The sequence below is a fragment of the Carassius gibelio genome, chromosome A8 (genome assembly GCF_023724105.1).
Source record: "Carassius gibelio isolate Cgi1373 ecotype wild population from Czech Republic chromosome A8, carGib1.2-hapl.c, whole genome shotgun sequence".
NCBI classification, from domain to species: domain Eukaryota; kingdom Metazoa; phylum Chordata; class Actinopteri; order Cypriniformes; family Cyprinidae; genus Carassius; species Carassius gibelio.
Window position 1 is genome coordinate 19,398,514 of NC_068378.1, and position 20,171 is coordinate 19,418,684.

At 37.7% G+C, this 20,171-nt stretch overlaps 1 protein-coding gene across 1 annotated transcript in view; it reads left to right on the forward strand.

Moving 5' to 3' along the window:
* The window catches only part of LOC128018786 (semaphorin-6B-like), a 122,227-nt gene that overhangs the window by 51,383 nt on the left and 50,673 nt on the right, over window positions 1–20,171 (forward strand). Inside the window, exon 2 of the mRNA XM_052604542.1 lies at window positions 19,077–19,200. Within this exon, the coding sequence (XP_052460502.1) occupies window positions 19,095–19,200 (106 nt within the window). The 5' untranslated portion in view covers window positions 19,077–19,094. The remainder of the gene's footprint in view (window positions 1–19,076; window positions 19,201–20,171) is intronic.

Sequence of the window (20,171 nt, forward strand, 5' to 3'; positions counted from 1 at the left end):
CATCTCTGGGGTTTCCAGCTGAGCTGATCAGGGGCTGACAGGATTTTCTATGAGTTTTCCAAGCATCTGAGGAGCAATAAAAGGGGAGGAGCATTAAAGAAGTTACAGAGAGTGCTGGATTCTGTGAGTAAGCACTTAAGAGAAATGGTTCCTGACAGCTTTCAGATCACACCAAGGCCATAGTTTTGGGTTTGAATGATTATGCAGACATATTCCAGAGATGCTCTTAGATTATACCAGAGTTGAATTATTTACATTTCTTACTCCTTTGGCGTTTTTTCTTTTAAGCAAATTTATGATTCTATAATATTTATGAATATTATTATGCTTAAAGGTCTTGACATTTGGTAGGTAACTGCGGCTGTGTATATTTATTCATAAATTATTTAAATAAAATGAAACTTAGGCCTATTAAATGTGAAATCATTTTTTTCTTACTCCAATGTATCTTGCGTTTTTGTTGTTTGAACCATAAATCTCAGTATATTTTGTCAGATTTTGTCAAAAAAAAAAAAAGTTTGAAGAGTGAGAAAGAGTAAGAAAAGTAAATTCAAGTTAGATTTTCCTAAAATAACCCATAATGTATTACTCTATTTTAATTCTCAAATTTAACTTCTCATATATTTTTTCAGTGTTAATATTTAATATTTTTCAGTACTAGCATGCTTTATTCACATATGGAATATTATTATTTTTAATCACACTGCAGTTGTTTTATGCTCTTTAATCATTAAGTATCTGCAAACCTTCCTGCATCTCCCAAAAATTGTTAAAATGAATCCCTTGTGATATAATTACCACCATATCTTGCAAAGAACAAACAGAGAAACAAACACTTGACACTTAGCATACATAGATGCTGTGTACTTGCTGCAGCTAGCTTTATCAAAAGCATCTCCTGCCTCGTTGATAGCTCTCATCCAGCCAGATGGATGTTTTCATCAATGAGCCCACATTAAATGGCACAATTAACTGTAATGCATGTGAGGAAGCACAGTCTGTCTGTGAGCCTGAGCATATTTTAGATTAGTCTAGACTAAAGTATATTTAGTCCCACATGATTAAACCTCTGAGACCTCAAAGAACTGGGTCATCTTGATGAGACTGTAATATTTGCTCGCTTTGGCTGAGATGGTGGCAAATTGAGTCAGTGTGTTTTTTAAAACATTGGAGGGTTATTGTTCATAGTCTTCTATAAGATTCAGCAGGAAAATCTTGTCGTAAATACATTGATAAGAATGATGGAGGATCTCCGGTTGCCATAGTGCCCAGAAGCAGTTTGGATGCCTTAAGCTTGACATAAAGATAGAGAGACGGGAAAAACTCAGTTTCACCGTTAGTTACACAATTTGCGCATATGCTTCCTTGGCTCTGTACTTTTATCTGTCAATAGAAGCTGTGAAACTGAGCAAGGAAGTCATACACTGGTCATGACCTGTCTCCCGGAGTAAAAGACTTTGAAAAGTTTCAAACAAGGTGATTTTGCCAGGTAGGATGTGCGTCTAGATCAACAACTTTGTTAGTCCTGCAACATTCCGAGTCAGCCAGTCAGAATTTAGGGTTTGAGAGCTGGAGTTGTGGCTTGAGCTATGCTTTCATCAACACAGTATTTACTTCTGATTTTAGGAATGGGTAATGGATACAATAAAGGTTTGGCTAGTCTTCCCAGGCCATCAAAGGATGTTGATCCAGGAACATTTCTAGCTATGCTAAATCACATTGAAGACCTTGTGAAATCAAAACTCTGTTGATTTTTATTGTGGCTGTTAGTTCAATTCTGTTAGTAGTGAGACCATCTGAATGCTAGTATCCTCCTAAAAGTTGACTATATTTACAATTAGCAGATAAATGCATTATAAATTGCAGAAAAACTGGGCAAAAATATTGACTACAGCAGTGGGCAGCTATAGATCCAGTGCCTGGGGAGCAAGTGGGGGTACAGACCGGCAACCTTCTGGTAACTAGTCTGGCTCTCTAACCATTAGGCCACAGCTGCCCTGTAAATAGCGGTTTAGAACAGTGATTCTATTCCTTGTTGACCCAAAGGCCCTCTATTGTCCAACACAATTTTCTAAGGCCCCTCATAAGATATTTCCTCTGGAAAAAAAACTAACAGTTTCATAATTACAGCAGAAATACCAAATGCCATACTGGGACTGTTAATATTCTATTAAATATGATTAGTTTATGACTCTAAAAGATACTAAAGTTTTTTTTATCAAGTAATATCTTAATATTGTAACAACAATGAGTAGTGCATAATAATTAACTCAAATGATATATAGGGAATTTGAATAATTAATCAGGAATATGATTAATATATATCTCAGATGACAGTTACATTAAATTTGACTGATTATGAAAAATAGCTCAATTGCCTATACCAATAACTAATCACAGGGCACTGTAATTTACTCATTAATATGTCATGGTCCATTCTTCATATCAGTTGTTGTGATAACGCTTACTGTAAATTACTGCAAATCAAACAGTGGTTTGTCCAGCAAACCAGATTGACCTATCAATATTCAATAAAGTTATGACTTCTTATAATTCAAGGAAAAATATTCTCTGGCCATGAAAACATTATCCTATCCTTATGATAAATTTAGTTTCTAAATGTAAAGCTTGTAGCTAAAGATCAGACCTCTCAGTGACTCGTAATGTGAGTGGGGTGGAGTCCAAGAAAATCATGGATATATGGGTTTTTAATAATTAAACTAATAATACATCAAACTACAAATCACACAGAGTAAATATGCGTACGACAATACAGACAGTAACCTTTGTACAAGACATAACGGAATACAAATAAGGGAGAGAGAGAGAGAGAGAGAAAATAGAATGAGCTCAGGTATGAAAATCACAGTCAGTAAACCTTAGCAGCCAACACCAATCAAATCACAGCAACACTTTAAAGCAGCATTTAAATCTCCATAGAAAAGTGATACTTGCATGGCGCAGCGTGCGTGCGCTGGTCCTTTTGAAAACAGCGTGCGTGTGCCAGAGGCCGTGTGACGCGCGTGTGAGCTGCGCTGGATCTTGGCGTGAGCGTGGAGCCACGTGGTCCTTTGTGGCAAGGGGTGTTCGTTCATCTTCCGGCTGTTGCGGGATCGCGCGGTATTTGAAAGGTTTAACAAGGCAGTGTTCCAGAATTCGTCTTCCTTGTGTGGAGAGGCGAATAGTTGAATAAACTTAGTAAAGAAAACAAAACAACGAAAACGAAAGTTTCCGAAGGAGCCATGATAATGGCTTCCCCCTCTCAGTCCCTGTGCTGAGGGGGCCGGCGATAGTAGCGAATTGTGTTCATGAATTTGATATAAACTAAAATCTATTTGCCAATAAAAAAAAAGAAAAATGTGCTTTGATACATCATGGCCCATCAAGTCCATGGGAAATATTTCAACACAAGAAAGATTTCATGGGGTCCTCACGCTGTCAGTTTTACAACAGCAGTACCAGTTTCCTGGCCATATTAATTAATTCTACAGAATAATTATTTTTAGTTCTGGTAAACTAACATTTTAATTATGTAACTGCAAATGTATGCTTCCCATTAGCCATAAAACAAATGCCATTAAATTGCATTTAATGCCAAACCTCTTCTTTGCTCCTGCTTTTAGTGTTTGTACAGAGAGCGAGTAAGAGGGAAAGATATACTTGAGGCTAATGACCGTTTGGAGAAGGCTGCCCTTATCTTGTCGTGAGCAAAATTGTTTCTGTGTTGGAGAGGGAGAGAGGCATCATTTCAACCCAGTGTCCAGTCCATCGAGCCCTCCATTTATCTTTCATGTTCCCTATTCTCTGCTTTTATCTCCCTGTCGTCTTATTCTACCTCCAAAAATTCATTTATGACCTCCTCAACTCTTTCTCTCTCTCTAAAGGGTGTTGCGTCTTCCTCTCATGTTAACGCCATCTGAAGAGTCCATTATTTGCTCCCTGTAGTCCACGGCTGAGGCCTTCAGATATCAATTGAATATTGGTGCACTTAAACCCCACACAAACACGGCCGGCTCTACCTCTGCTACAATTACCAGCATACATTTAAGAGAGGACGACATGGAATATAAACAAACGGGAGAGATATTCACATATTTTATTGGATTGGACACCCCCCCTCCCTTCACATTGATTCATTTTTGTGGCTATGGTTGGGTTTTCCTCTTAGCCCCTGGGCATAGGGATGAACCTCTCCAAAATGTCAATATACAAGCGTGCAAGCTTGTCTGATCGATTGTGCTTACTTGGCCTTGCTCAAAGCTTCTGGTTTAATTGGCATGAATGTGTAACCTGCTCTCCGTCGCAATTTAAACAGGTTTCACCGGGGCTATTTTTAAGGAAGACAACCATAAAACGGTCTGTCACTCTGTACCTGTGTTTATCGAGTGACTTGAGTTTGTTATTGTTTCAGACACTTGGACAAGTGCAGTCCCATTTGTGCATTCCAAACATAACAAGCTGTTACAAAAAAGAACTGTGGGACCTTAGAATGGAAATCGTAAGAAATTTAGAGATTCTAAAATACTTCATTTGGGAATCGGACTACCCTTGTGCTATATGTATCTGCTAAAACAAAAGACTCATTGTTCAAAAATCAGTTCAACTACACTGATCTTGCCAAATGGCTTTGATTCACTAAAAAGAGCCTGTTCATAAGAGTCATTTGTTCAGGAATCATACTACACTAGTCTTGCTGTGTGGTTGTGATTCGCCAAAAAGAACAAGCTCATGAGAATCATTCATTTGGGAATTAGACTACCCCTGTTGTAGGGATGCATGATAAATCGCATGCGTTATTTAATTTGCATCTTGTCCATCACCTGCGCGCTTACACATGGAGCAGCATTTACTACACAGAGCCATTGTTCACTGATAAGCTTTGCAAAATTAAATTTAAAGATTAAATATTGCATGCACTTTATTGTGCAGCCCTACCCTGTTGTACTGTTTGTTTTTTGTTGCACTGAAAACAAATGGCTCCTAAGAATCATTTGTTCAAAATCAATTCAGAAACACTGGGCATGCTGTATGGTTCTGATAAACAAAAAGAAAAGGAAATATTTATAAGAGTAATTTATTCAGGAATCATACTACAGTGTTAAAGGAACACTATATTTTTAAAATTAGGCTAATTTGCCAACTTCCCTAGAGTTAAACCGTTTCCGAATCCATTCAGACGATCTCTGGGTATGACGGTAGCACTTTTAGCTAAGCTTAGCATAGATCATTGAATCTGATTAAGACCGTAAGCATCTTGCTCAAAAATGGCCAAAGTGTTTCGACATGTTTCCTATTTAAAACATTACTTTTCTGTAGTTACATCGTGTACAAAGAACAAAATGAAAAGTTGTGATTTTCTAGGCCAATATGGCTAGTAACTAGACTTTCATTCCGGCATAAAATAAATTAATGAACTTTGCTGCCGTACATGGGTGTAGTAGGTGCAATGATATTATGCAGCGCCTGAAAATAGTCCCAGAAGTTGGAACTAGGGGAAAAAGAGTCTATTTTCAAAAATAGTGGCATGTTCCTTTAACGTTGTATGGTTTTGATTCACTTAACAGACCTGGGTTATAAGAGTCATTAATTCAGTAAAAGAACCACACTGGTCATTTTGCATGGTTTGACTAAACATTTATTTAAAAAAATCAGACTGTACTGTTTCTATTTATTTTTTGATTTGCTGTTCAACAACTTTGACTTTTTTGTGCTTTTTTTAAATTTATTTATTATGCACCTACACATTACCTGTAGGTATGCGACGATGATTGCTAATTGATGTTTTTTGATTAGCTAAAACAGACCGACTCCTAACAGTAGTTTCCTTGTGATTCATGCCCCGTCCACACGGAGACGCGTTACTGTGAATACGCACACATTTTTTATCGGATAGGCGTTTCGTCCACACGGATCTGGCGTTTTCGCAAGGTGAAACCGCTATTTTTTGAAACCGGGTCCCAGAGTGGATAAATTTGAAAATGCCGTCTTTGCGTTTTCGTCTGGATGGCTAATCCATATATTTTCTGAAACGATGATGTCATCAGCCCATGTCTCCCCCCTAGTCAGACACCTCTCGGTCATGTAACAGCAACAAAAACATGAACAAACACTGAACGATTGTCTTTTTATTAACTAACATTAACACTGATTAATAAATGTATTGTTCCATGTTCGTTTGTGTACCACGCGCAAGGTTTATGAGCATAGTCCAAGTCTTCTTCTCTGTTTTTAGTGTATCTCTGTGGCAGAATTACAGCGCCACATACTGGTCTGACATGTATACTACATCATTTTGCGGTTTCGTGTGGACGCGGATATTTCTTGAGACGAGGAAAAAAAAGATCGGATTGGGGTAAGCTCCGTCTCCGTGTGGACGGGGCCTCAGACTTTTCTGGTTAATGTGTTTTCTGCTGTAGGTAGAAATGGATCCATTCTTCAGTGATTAGAGAGCGAATCCAGTGTGGCTTTAACAGCCTTACCAGCACTTTCTGAGGAAGTCTGCTGTTTCCAGCCCACCTCCCCTTCCTTTCCATACCTCTCTCTGAGCATATCTTGTTGGACACACTTGGCTTGACACATAAGTATGTAATGTTTCCCTTCAGTGACCTCACACTCTTCAAGGCTATTGACAACATTTTCCCACAATGTTCTTGAGCGAGACCACAAAAGAGCTATTTGGGGGGAATGCAAACCGTGACATGCTCCGAGGTAAAAGGCTTTATTGATTGTAAACCATTCTCATACAAGTGAAGCACATGAACTTAAGCAGGCCTGCATTACGCGGGGGTCGCCGTGAACGCTAAAGGCTGATGCATGAATGATTGAGGAACAAAACCGACTCACAATTAAAAAAAAAAAAAAAAAAATTACTTTCTGCTCTGCTTTTCATATGCTGTCTGGGATTTTATGGGTGTGTGGAGCGATTCAGCTGGGAGGAAGTAAACATCAGATATTGTGCAGCAAAAGAAAAGGTCAGCAGGGTCAAGGCTACATCTCTCTCCATCTCAGAATGTATTTGATAGCCGTATTTATTTGTGTGCCAGTGCTGTATTACAGGCCTCCAGACACACACAAACACATACACACACACACACATCATTGCCTATAGAGCTTCTTAATGGGCTCAAGGCTTTCGCTCTTTCAACATAATGGTTTCACACTCTGTTAATCCCTCTCTTCTCTTTTATTTGCCCATTCTCTCCTTCTCGGTCCTTCTGTACTTGATATTTTCACAAATACAGGAGGCTTTCACCCGTATTTACTCGCCACCCACCCTGTGTTGTTTTTGTCTTGCCATCATTTCGGTCTTCCTCTGTCCCTTCCACTCTCTCTCTCTCACTCTTTCTGCTTCTTTTTGTCTGAGCGTGTTATTTTTATTTCTCTGAATGGCTTTGGTTGCTCCATCAGTCTCTGCCTCTGTTATGACTAAATCTGTCCGTCGTTTCTCATCTCCTTAGCAACGGACTTACTAAACATCAAATCTTATTCCATCCATCTTTCCTCCTTTTCATTTGCAGCACCCCACCCCTTCGATGGATCTGATTCAAAAGAAAGGCCGGTACAGATCAATCCAAAACAACACACAAACATGCGCTCTCAAAGTGCTTAGACACACGCACATACACCCTTCACATTTGATATGCTTTCAGGATGCTGCACGCACGCACGCACGCTGCAGAAATCCCTCTTTACAGTGTTTCCATAAACAGAGCGCCGCACAGACAGGCTGTCTGAGGTCTGATAAGGAGTCGTGAGAGCAGACACTGATGGGGAGTGAAAGAGAGGAGGAAGTTTTTCCATGTTCAGTGAAAACGACAATGAGCAACCTCCACCCTGTCATAAATAAGCCACACTGAGATGGCAGAGAGAAAAACAAAGCGTTTGCAATGAATGCATTCCCTGCTGAAAGACCAAAATGTTTTTTTGCAGGTAAAGTGGCGTTCTCTACCATTTACTCACTCTTATGTAATTCCATAGTGATTCTGATTAATTATACTGGTCTGTATTGCTGCAATGAATGGGTGACAGGAACTTTCAAGCTTTGGTACTTTGTAGCTTGTATTAGTCTATATAGGATTTTTTCTGTTTATTGATATGGAATATTTAATTGTACATGCTTATTCCCACTATTTTTATATTTAGATTACTTTCAATTTGCTGTCATGTAATGTTCACTTAAAGGTAATATTAAAAAAAAAATAATAATAATTTAATAACACTAACCTTATGGATTTAATAAATTTAACCTTTAGCAAATTCCACAATGTATATTTTTCACTTGTAATAATGTGATGGCCAAATTTACTTCTAAAATGATAAATGATAAAATATAAATGAGAAAGATTGAAAAAATTAAAAAGAAAGTTAGAAATGTCTTTGAAATTAACTGAAATAAGTTATAAGTTACTAGCTGTTTCTAACTGTTAAATTAATCAATAAACTAAACATGTTACACACAATAATCGTATATAAGTTAACAAAATAGCGCTGATTTTAGTTTTATGATTTTTGAAACATGTATTTAGACTAAATACAGTACATGAAACAATATACTGTACACTCTCCAGAATCCCTAAGTTTGACTTCATTTCCTGTTCCTTATAGAAAGCATGGCTTCAGAAGATTAGTGCACAAGTCCTATGGGCCACTTTTATTATACTTTTCTTTTTGAAGCTAGAAAGCCTTAAATATTCATATATTGCAAATGCATGGACCGATATATTCTTTGAAATTTCTCATTTTGTTTTCCAGGTAATAAAGTGGGTCATAGTGGTTTGGAACGTGAGTGTGAGTAAACGATGACAGGGTTTTCATTTGAAACTTTAAGAAGCCTGCTGGAAACATCAGCATCCAATAGCAAGGATAAGCATCCAGTCACAGCATATGCTAGTGTTTTCAGCAGAGTATGGGTGCGAAATAGAAGAGAACTAAACTGACACATGTGAGGAAATGAGATAAGAGGAAGGAAAGAAAGAGAAAGAAAGAACTGTATAGTTGGACTGGTTGGTTGGTAATGCTCTGGTCTGATTATTATGCCTGTCAGCCAGGGTGAGGAATCAAACTCCTCTCTCTCTCTCATCACAGCCCTTTGCCTGGAGTGCAGCCTGCAACATGCAGATAATCACAGCATGTGTATGCGCATCTCTGTGTGTGCTGCCATCTTGTATACTCAATAATTAGCGGGCTCAGAATGGGTTTGATTGGCATGCATTATGAATGTTTCCCTTGCTATGCCATGAATCGCTGTGTACTGACAGAGAAAGAAACTTATGCACATAAGCATACACACCTGTATGGCCCTTTGGATTTTGTGGGGAAATTTATCTCACTAAATTAAGTGAGCAGGTGGCTGGATTTGAGGAGAGAATTTGGGCAATGGGGAGACGGGAGCGAAGGAAGTGAGAGAGGTGGGGGGAAGGAGCAGGTACAGACAAACAAGCCGCGAGGGAGAGCGAGTAAGGAAAGATGGACGAATGATGAATTGAATAAATAATAAAAAATTAATCTGTTCACAGATCAGTGTGTTGGCTGTAAAGTCTGCCTGAAGCAGCCTTAGCACTTAATGTCCATGCTAAATTTCACCCCCAAATTAGAAGTAAAAAAAAAAAAAAAACAGTGTTTGAATTGTGATGTAATTTTCATGACATAAGCACATTTTCCTCCAAATTCATATTGGTATAATGCATAATATGTCTAGACACAATGGCTGTGTACAGAATACTTTCAGAGTATGTGCTGGATTTGATGGATAAAAACTGTTGTTGAAGTGCATTCTGTCATTATCCAGACTGAATGTTATGAATACTTTGCCGGACATATCAGCATTGTATTTTGGCCTGTGGAACAACTTTATGGGTAATTTGCACTTAAAAAGAGTTGCCCGGCTCACAGTTTTTTTATTTTTCAGTTTTCAAAATATCAGGGCCGGCTCTTCAGCTACTGTGGCATTATGGTATCGCAAATTGTCCACTGTATGCACACTTAGCGAATGCAGTAGATCACTCATTGAGGTTTTTATTAATTTTGCACTATTAAGACTGTTTGCTCATTTGACGTTGATTTTAACGTGTAGTATGGAAGTGTGCATTTTAAATTAAATTCAATAAAACGATTGTACAACTGTGTACTTATAGTTGCAATTGCACTGTTTAAATGTTTTTTTGCATTTTATGTAGCTACTGGCATATATGAAAGAGTTGAGAAAATGTGCATAATTGTCATGAAAATGTCAACATTCTAAACATTTATTTAAAAAAAGACTCAATTTTATATATTTAAAATATAGTAATCTTTATTTTTCATTTGATTACGAGGTTATTATGAACCAGATGTTTCCTATTTTTAGTGAGCGTTCTCTACGTCTAGAGCATGTACTGTAATGCATCTGTGTAGTAAAGTTAACGAGAGGCAACAAACTGAAACTTAATTCCCGGAGGAGTGATATTTATAAGATGCTCTGCTGAACCATATGCTATGAGGAGAGGTGTTTATTGTTTTTCTATGTATTTCTATTCATATAAGCTCAGTAGTGCCACTCTACTGCGGCATGCATCATCCCTAAAGACGTCAATTTTGCATGATGAGTTTGACACACACACTCATGCACACGTCTCTCTAGCTCTCTTTCTCTGTTCTTATTCCTCTAGTAATCCTCCCCCTCTTTCATCCCTTTTTATCCACCTCTTCTGACTTTAAAAAAAAAATAATAATAAATAAAATATAAAACCCTGACAGCTTGTGATGAGCATGATTGAGATATTGGGGTTCTGCAGCGTATTTTTGTTAGGTAATTCACAGCCCCGTGGGAGTCTCGTTCAAGTAAAGCTTGTCAACCCGGGAAACTTTGTGATCTTTGCAAGTCCTCTTAGTCATTAGCTTGAACTTTTTCATTTTATTTACGACTGTGCAGTGGATTATCGCCTCCCTGTTTTTGCTTGGCTTGTTTTACGGCAGTGGATTTGATGGATGGGATAGCTTTAATCTTTCAGCAGTCTTTTTTCCTCCTTTTAACGATGTAGAGTTGTTTCCATTTCGTCTGTTACATACTTCATTTACAGCGCATGAAGCCTTCAGCCGGGTGAGAGGTCGACCTCGCCACAGTCTGCTGTACTACTTCTGATTTGTTTATGATGATGTTTGGCCATTAAAAGCTCTTTTATTATTACTGCCCTTGACAGGAATTAAAACACAGGACTTAGCCCGTCAACTCACTATATTCAATATCTAGACACAATATCTTTCACAATCCGTTGAAAGATATGCAAGAACACGCAATCAATAATTAGTTCCAGGTTCTCAAATCTTTTTCATTTTCAATTTATATAATTTCAATTGTTACATACATACATGCATGCATACATACATACATACATACATACATACATACATACCTACATAAATTCATACTTTTGTTCAGCAAGGATGCATTAAACTGTTTAAAAGTGACAGTAAAGACTTGTGATACTGGAGTAATGGCTGCTGAACTTTGCCATCACAGGAATAAATGTTATTTTGAAATATATTAATATAGAAACCAGTTAATTTACAGTTTTGTAATGGTTTTCCACAATGTTGTTGTTTTTTTACTTTTTTGAATCAAATAGATGCAGCATTGATGATCATAAGAGACTTCTAATCCAAAACTGGTGTAGTATGATTCCGTTGGGGTATCAAGAACTAACGTGGGGTCAACCACAGCAGTATGCTCATTTTGATTTAACCAACAGTCCATATAAGTGAATAGAGCTCAGATGAAACCTGTGGTTTTAACGGTGAAAGAAGATTCCACCATCTTGGAACGGGGCCTGACCTAGAGAAAAGTCAGTTTCCCCGGCTGTTAGCTTAGGCACAGTTTGTTCATTTAGCTCTTGTATATGTTCGCCAATATTGTTAAGTCTAGGGTTCTCCCTGTTTCCTGATGTTTGTGTGTGTGTGTGCAACAGTGCAGCACTAGCCTTATTCATCCCGTTTTTGTAGATTGCTGTATTTGTCTGAGTGTTTTTCATGTTTGTAGTCAGTGAAAAATAGCTCAGGGTGTCTCTGCTTGAGAATACGCTGCTCCGCTGGTTCAACCTAACGCCACACTCCATTAATTCTGAATCAGGATTACTGCTCCATGGCAAAAACGTGTAGAGCCAGGGCATCTCTTTTCCCTGTCAGGAGTTATGAAGAGATGCTGTTTATCTTTATAATGTAACACAAGGTCTGTGACATGAATAGACCATTAAGTAGATCTTTAATTTCATGTTTCATCCAACATGCAAAAATCAAGCAGGAGTCACTGGGCTGCTTTAGAATGCCCTGATGAATGGCGTCAGGGCTTTGACTGTGTCTGGAAAGAAACCTATAAAATCGGTTGTGGCAGAACAGGAGAGTGAATTGGACGTCATGCTATCCAGAAACAGAGGGTAGTAAATACTGAATGGCAGGCCAGACCGTGGCTGCCGGTCTCTGATATGGTTTTGGCTGGCTTGGCCCATTCCCCCTGGGGTCAGAGACGAGGGTTAACGGGTTTCGGGTCATTTGAGCTGTATTTTAGGTTATGGTCAGGAAAGGAATCAGCCTCCTCTTGGCTCCGGGTTTTTCCGGTTTCACTGCTTTGAAAGGGTTCCAGGCATTTTTGGCCTCTTCTTACATATTTAACTTTTGTCTTCCGATACTAGATCCAAATAGGTTTTTTCCCAACTTTTTGCTTGTTTTTTCCTTCTTGCTCTTTCCTGTACTTTGCCACCCTTTTTTTTTTTAAAAGAGATAGCTCACTTATGTAATTGAATTAATACGTTATAGACAATGATATGCTGTAGCTGTTCAAATGTGCCGAGACATTCTTTACCTTCAGATACACAAATTAAAGCGAATGTCAAATATTGGTTTAATTTCTGTTCTTTGTGATCATTCAGGGCTGATAATGCATGCATTAATTCATGCCTTTATCACTGATCACTTCTCTCATTAATTCCGTTCTCTAGTCTCATTATCAGTTTTTTATCTGGGACACACATAAATGAAGTTTGCTCTCAAATCCTTAGATGATTTATCGTGTTCAAATCCCTCGGGGTTCCGTAATGAAATCAGTGCTTTTCTTCCTTTACACAGAATACATATCTGAACATTTGTGCTTTTTAAAGGCAGAGAATAGGTCTTAAATAAAATAACCTTAATCATGCACAAAGCATTTGAATTTCAACCAGGTTTAACGTCCTTGAAATTCTGAGTATGCAGCTTGACACTAGCATTGGGGCTGCTTGCCAGATACTCATTCTACTCATGATCTCCAGCTTGGAGTTGCCACCTCCTTTGTTTTTGTTCTCTTGTCTCGATTAACCAATCATTCATGGGATATTGATAATAGATCAGAGTTAATTTAGCAGCCTGCACTACCAAGCTATAATTGCTTGCATAGCTAAATTCACTTTCTCACGCCATGTAAAGTATAAAAATGTCAGATACATGCTGAATGTCTTTGCAGAAAGAAGGTTGTGTTGTTGTGACGTTAAAGTCGAGTGACAATATAGTGCTTGCCTACAAACCTTTTTGAGTTTTGAAACCGATGGACATGGCAGCATGGAATAAAACTGTGCATTTCAGCTTCCTATGTTTATGCCGCTGCCTCATAAGATATAATCCAGCGAGACTGCAACATGTTGCCATGTTGTAAGACAACATTAATATTGCAAACTGTATTTCTGTTATTGTTGTTTGTAGCATAAGCATAATGCAACATCATTGCCTTAGAAACAAATACAGATATTCAGTAAAACGGACAGTCAATTTAAATCAGATTCCAGTCGGATATGCAAAATAATCGGATTTGAAATGACAGTCTGAAAAAGGCTTTAAAATACTGACTCATTGTTCATTTGATAAAGTCTTAATAACCCACAAAACAAATGCCATAATAAAAAAAGTGGAAGTGTGTTATTTCCTTGGTTGTATTTACTTCACCACCTCTGCATCTGTTTAGCTTGCTGTCTCCTGAAACTCTATAGCTCAGAGTTTCTAATTATGCTGATTAAATACGCGAGGCCTGGCACATACTCGTAAATGATTAATTGTAGCAAGACAATAGAATCATTGAGACCAACTTATAGTAACTTCTTCTAGTTTAAGCTATCCTGTTCCGTCTGCCTTCATTCCCCATGTGGCCCCTTTTCATTTTCTCTCTTTTTCTTCTCCTTCATGTTAGTCTATTGTTGGGCGTAATTTGCTGCATTGGGTTTTAAACTATTAGCGTGTGGGGCGGCCTTGTTCATACTTCAATAGCAGGAATTCTAGAAATGTCCTGGAAAGATAGTTAGCCCTGATAAAACGTCACAAGTCATTTCACTATAGAAATAGACCCACAATGGATGTAGTTGTGTGTGTACATGTACATGTGTGAGTTTTGGACAGCAAGGCCAAGCTTTGACAAATGAGAGCTGGCTGCTTTGCATTGTGTAACTCAATTGACGCTTAGCCACAGGAAAATGAGAAGGGATTTTTTTGAATAAAGAAATTGAGGCTGTTGGATTTTAATACATGTACGTGCTGTCTTTAATACATGAACGCTGCGGTGCTGAAAAGCTCAACTGACGCTGATTTGTTTGTGTTTGCACTGTGACTGTAACTAACAGCATTTCCACTAAAGTTTCAAAGTAAATGTTCTCAGCTTGTTAACACTCAAGCGGAGAGATAGCGGAGTGCTATTCATTCTAATATTGAGTTTCATGCTATTGAAACCATTGACCACTGTGGAAAATATATTAGAAACGCATGACAACACTGGCCTTGTAATTTCCAAGGTTTTTCAGTTCTTTTGTACAAATACAATAGTTCGTTGTACAGTTCATTCAAAAGGTATGAAAAGCATCCTGTGCCATTTCATAAATTCTGGTTTTCCATTATTGACCTTTTATGTTCTGTTGAGAATTGCTTTGCTTTATTTTGTGCTGTTCAATATTCTTGATCTTTTCCTCTGGCATAATCAAAACCCAATATAAGTTTTTAAAGGGTTCACCCAAAAATAAAAATTCTCATTATTTCTTTAACCTCATATTGTTTAAATGTGCATTTTTTTTTTCTACTGCAAAACACAAAATAAGATTTATTTGTGAAAGTCAGTGGTTTCCAATTTTGTTTTGGACTCCACTGACTTTACTTGTATGGACAAAACAGTGTAAACTTTATATATATATATATATATATATATATATATATATATATATATATATATATATATATATATATATATATATATATATATATATATATATATATATATATATATAAAATATTCTCAATGTGTTTCACAGAAAAAGGAAAGTCAGTTTGGAATAGAGATGCATCAATACTGTTAGACCACGGTTCAATACATACTTCACATCAGAGTGTTTTGTGCGATTTAATGTCTTATTATAATCAAATGAACAAAAAACTCCTGTGAGCTTCTGTACACTGGAAAAAGACATATATTATTGTATGTCTACTTAACATTTCTTTTGAGAGAAGTTATATTTTTTACTATTTTTACTAGGGCTGGGCGATATGGAGCAAAAAATATATCTCGATATATTTTGCTATATCTCGATATATTTTGCTATATCTCGATATGCGATATATATCTCGATATCTTTACAGGAAAAATAACCCCCCTAAAACTACTGCAAAAACAAATATGCCAAATATTACATGTTTAGGGCCCTATGAAACGTCTTATTTTGTTCTTCACCATATGCTTTATTGTTACCTAATTCTGTGTTTTAGCATGTGTAATTATTCAAATGCATAAAAACAACTTAATTAGTTTAAAAAAATCTTAAAATAGCCTTATGTGGAAATTTTTCCCTTCAGAAATTTTGTGTATTTACATTTTTCTGGTTGTCAAATGAAGGCATAAAACATTTATTTAATTTATCTTTTAATTATTTAAAATTAAGCAAACTTTATTTTTTGGTAAACAAAGGGGATTTACTATTAAAAATAAAACATGGAAGAAATGTTGTGTGATTATTCCTTAAAAAAATATGTTCATTTCATTTTAATAATAGTAGTAGTGGGCTATCTACATTCTGCTGTACAATAGTAAAATATTTCTGCCAAATACTTTTATTTTGACGGGTTAACCGTTACAGTTCTGTGTATGTGATACCACAGTCTATGATGTGATATGAGCTAGTCTTACTCAAATCAAACGGTCAGATGCTCATGAAGTGACTCTCGGTGCAGTTCTGGAGATGTTCCTCATGTGTTCACATCTTTATCAGTGAGAGGAAAGACGCTGAAATCAGCGCGAGCATCACGCGCTTCCGTGTGTTTAATGAATGAAGACGCGCTTCTGCGCCATTCGTTAACACAGACACGCAGAACATGCAGGATTCATATTTAAATAGACTTTTCCGGGTTAATATTTGCAGATATTAGTCTATATCACGATTTGATTTAAGTGCATGACCTACTTTTGATAATTCATTCAAAATTTAACCAATTCCGTGACATTCCGCGTTAAACTGTAAATACCGTTTTTATGACTGGATTCCGTCCGCGTTTTCTGCATCGCGGAAATCATTGGGCCCTACGTTAGACATCTGCCTTCTGTTCGTCCTACGCCTTAAAACCAAAGTATCTCCATATAATGAAGCCAGTTGTCCTTTTGTTTTTAGACTTTGTTTTTTAGACTAGTTCTATACACGCGAAGGGAGTGGGGACAAAAGCAAGGAGGCGGGGGCGAGCGAGCGGGGGCGAGCACAGCACAGAGAAGGCAAAGAAGCAGTGGCGGAATCAGAATTAAATATAAACAACATATCGATATATACGATATGTCAAAATCCATATCGTGTTTAAAAAATATCTCGATATATTTTAAATATCGAGATATCGCCCACCCCTAATTTTTACCCAAAATTGGCTGGATTGGCCTTTATGGAGTGCTACATGTCATGTAACATTGTTTCATTCATACTGGAATCCAGAGGGTTGCCCTTGCTCAGGAAATCCACATATGTATCACAGAAGCAACAGAATTCATGACACTCCAGGAAATCCCTTATATGGACAAAGGCACTCAGCTATCGCTGTAGCTGAATAAAAGATAAAAAATGTTTTGAATTATGAAACATGAAGACAATAAACACTATACTGCGTCAATATATGGTTTATCTGTGTTCAAACCATCTTGGATATTTTCATAATTAAGTATATTTTTAATCCATTGCTAATGGACATAGCCTTTATTAAAGTATATAATATATTTTCTGCCTCTTTCTTTGATAAGAAGCCACATCAGATCACAAAAGGAATTATTTCAAAACTCGACTGATGTTGTGGAGTAAAAACATGTTATAATGTTTTCTTTTGTTGGAAAACAGGTTTAGAATCACTTCTCATTGCAATTCATTACAGTGGAAGAGGTTAGGTGTGTGTTGCTTTTCAAAATACACAATATAAGTGGAGAGGCATTTCCTCATCTCAGCATGTAGACCGAAAAACAATACACAAGTGCGTATTGAACCATGTACTAAAGGGTTCAATATTATATTGAAAGTTGTGGTATTCCTAATTTAGAACAACACAAGGATTTGATGCCATTTTTAATGGATTTTGAAATGTGTATAGACTTGATGCACCAATGGTATTAAAATGGTGTTGGTGCGTCTCAAACCAGTACAAGAAGCACGCAATCATACATGCATCATCTGTCCATGAAATCCCGCTTTCAGACTGTACTATTACATTAGACTATTACAGACAATACTATTGTGACAGTTCTCCAGAGCTTCTCTGTGCCTCTCTGAAGTGCAGAGGTAATTTTCCACATAGATTGCATTGCACTTTAATTTGAGTGACATTTGTGTTTTCATCACATCTTTCTTTCTGCCGTCTTTTTTTTTTTCAAGAGGGCAAAAAATACAACACCTGGCTTTTTTCAGGCATGCAATTTAAAAGTACATCCCTACTTGTAGTAACTTTCTCAAGTGCACAGATATGCAGCCGCACTCAGAAGTTCTATGAAAAAAAAAAAAAAAAAACGTAGTGATGGAACCTATATTGTAGTTCCATACACTACCTACAGACAGTACTGTAGCTCCATAAACTAGACCATAGTGCTTGCTATGTCCCATTCATAGGATATTATTATTTTAATAATAATTTAAGAACTTTTAAAGACAGACTTACTGTGAGCTACAAGGTTGTTAATCAATGCTATATATATTTTCGAAGCAATCAGCCCACATTATTTCAAGATAATTTTTAACAGTAAAATTCCTGGTGGAAAATCAAATTACCCATGATTCTCTAAAGATATCTCCACCAATCAGAGATTTGTGATGTGCAAATCATGCCAAAAGAATGCTTTAGTGCCCACCCACTCCCATGAAGCACTGTGAATGGTGTATTAGTTAATAATATACTTGTTTCTAATTGCAGTATAATCAGAATCTTTAAATCAACAATTATTTAATGTATATACCATTTTTAATTAGATTTGTCTTCATGGCATTGTAGTTCTGTTCTTTATTAAAGCTGTCATGTACAGAGTCCTGTACCTTTTTTTCCCCCCAAATACTTTTTTGCTTCAAATTAAAGTTTGCGATGATTCACTGAAGCTGGCTGGTTTGGTTCATGGGTTATAACTCTTCCATGAAGACTTTTTTTTTTAAAATCCCTGTGGTATGTACTTGGTGTGTAGTGCATTTCAAAAGTTTATTTCGGTTAGGATGCTGCCTGTGGCAGTACACAGCAGGGCAGCTCTCTAGGTTTTTAAACAGAGCTTCCCACTCACATACGCTCCAGCCCCCTCCCCATTTCTGGCTCTCTGTGAAGACCTTTTGTTAGTTGTCCGGGCAGTTCAGTCCTTGGTCCCGTGTCTTTGATGACAGTGCTGTGACACACCACGCCGACTGGACCATTAGAGCTGGCTGGCACAAATTCTATTGGTGGATTACTTAATTGCAGATCTTAATCTCTGTGGTGATGATAGAGATGTTTTAGAGTCCAACAGAGTCCATGTTTTATTCACTAAGTGAAGGTAACCAGAAATGTGCGTCCAGCTAGATCTTCCGCCACCTCACCTGACTCTTTTTTGCATGTTCCTGTCATAGTGCCGGAGCTCCAGTACCATGACGACTGTGGCCAAAGCTTTCATCGGGCTCTTCTGGCTCCCGCGGTTTGTGTGTGCGGTCTTCCCTGAGGAACCTGGACCTCTGAACTTTATCCCCACTGAAGGTAACGATGTCTCCATTTCACATGCAATCATTAGGATCAGGGTTGGGCCCCCGATTACTCTCTCAGGCTCTCAGCTTTCACTTTCTAATGCAGAGCAGGCATGTGATTGATCACTCATCAATAATATCGATTCCATGCATCCCAGCCTAACTCATGCAGGTCTGTCTAAGGCCTGGTTCACACGGGACGATTTTAAAATTGTCGGCAGATTTTCCAAACCTGAGAGACCCCACACACGGCGATAAAAAATCACGGGTCTAACAGTTTTGGTCGCTCCGTGTGTGGTGTGCAGCCACACGGCAATATCAACACATCACACACGAACCGATTTGACTCCCGAGCATTCCCAGGTCAGACGGGAAATCTCGCAAAATCCCTCGAGATCAAACGTGACTTTAGAGTAAACAATCATGGCGGACAAAGAGGATGCAGTGGCCATTGTTTGTGCTTTGTTTTTAACGGGGAAAAAAACATAAGAAAAACAAGAAAAGGCGATGGTCAAAGAGGTGGAGACGACGCGAGCATGGACTATACTTGCTATATCATGATATGGAGATAAGTTGTTGTTTTATCTCATAGAAATGTTGTTACGTACTACACAGATTAATAACCGTTGAAATACACGTTCATATATTAGTTTCCATGTACTCTGGTGGACTGCAGTTGTGGATGTAGTTATGCCCATCGACTTTATTTGTATTTGTTATATTATATACGCCGGCTGTTTTGATTTTGTTTCCCGGTACTATCACTGCCTCGTCACCTCGCTTTCTGATTGGCTACACGCCACAGTCCACAGGCTGCGTGATTGTTTGTCCTCGGGGGACACCACACACGAGAAGAAATCGGGCAAAATAAATCCAACATGTTGGATATCCCCGATTTGAGATCGGAGCGGTCCCGACATTCTTCCGAGCAGAGGAGATTAGTCTTAACACACCACACACGGCAGGAATATTTGATCAGATTAT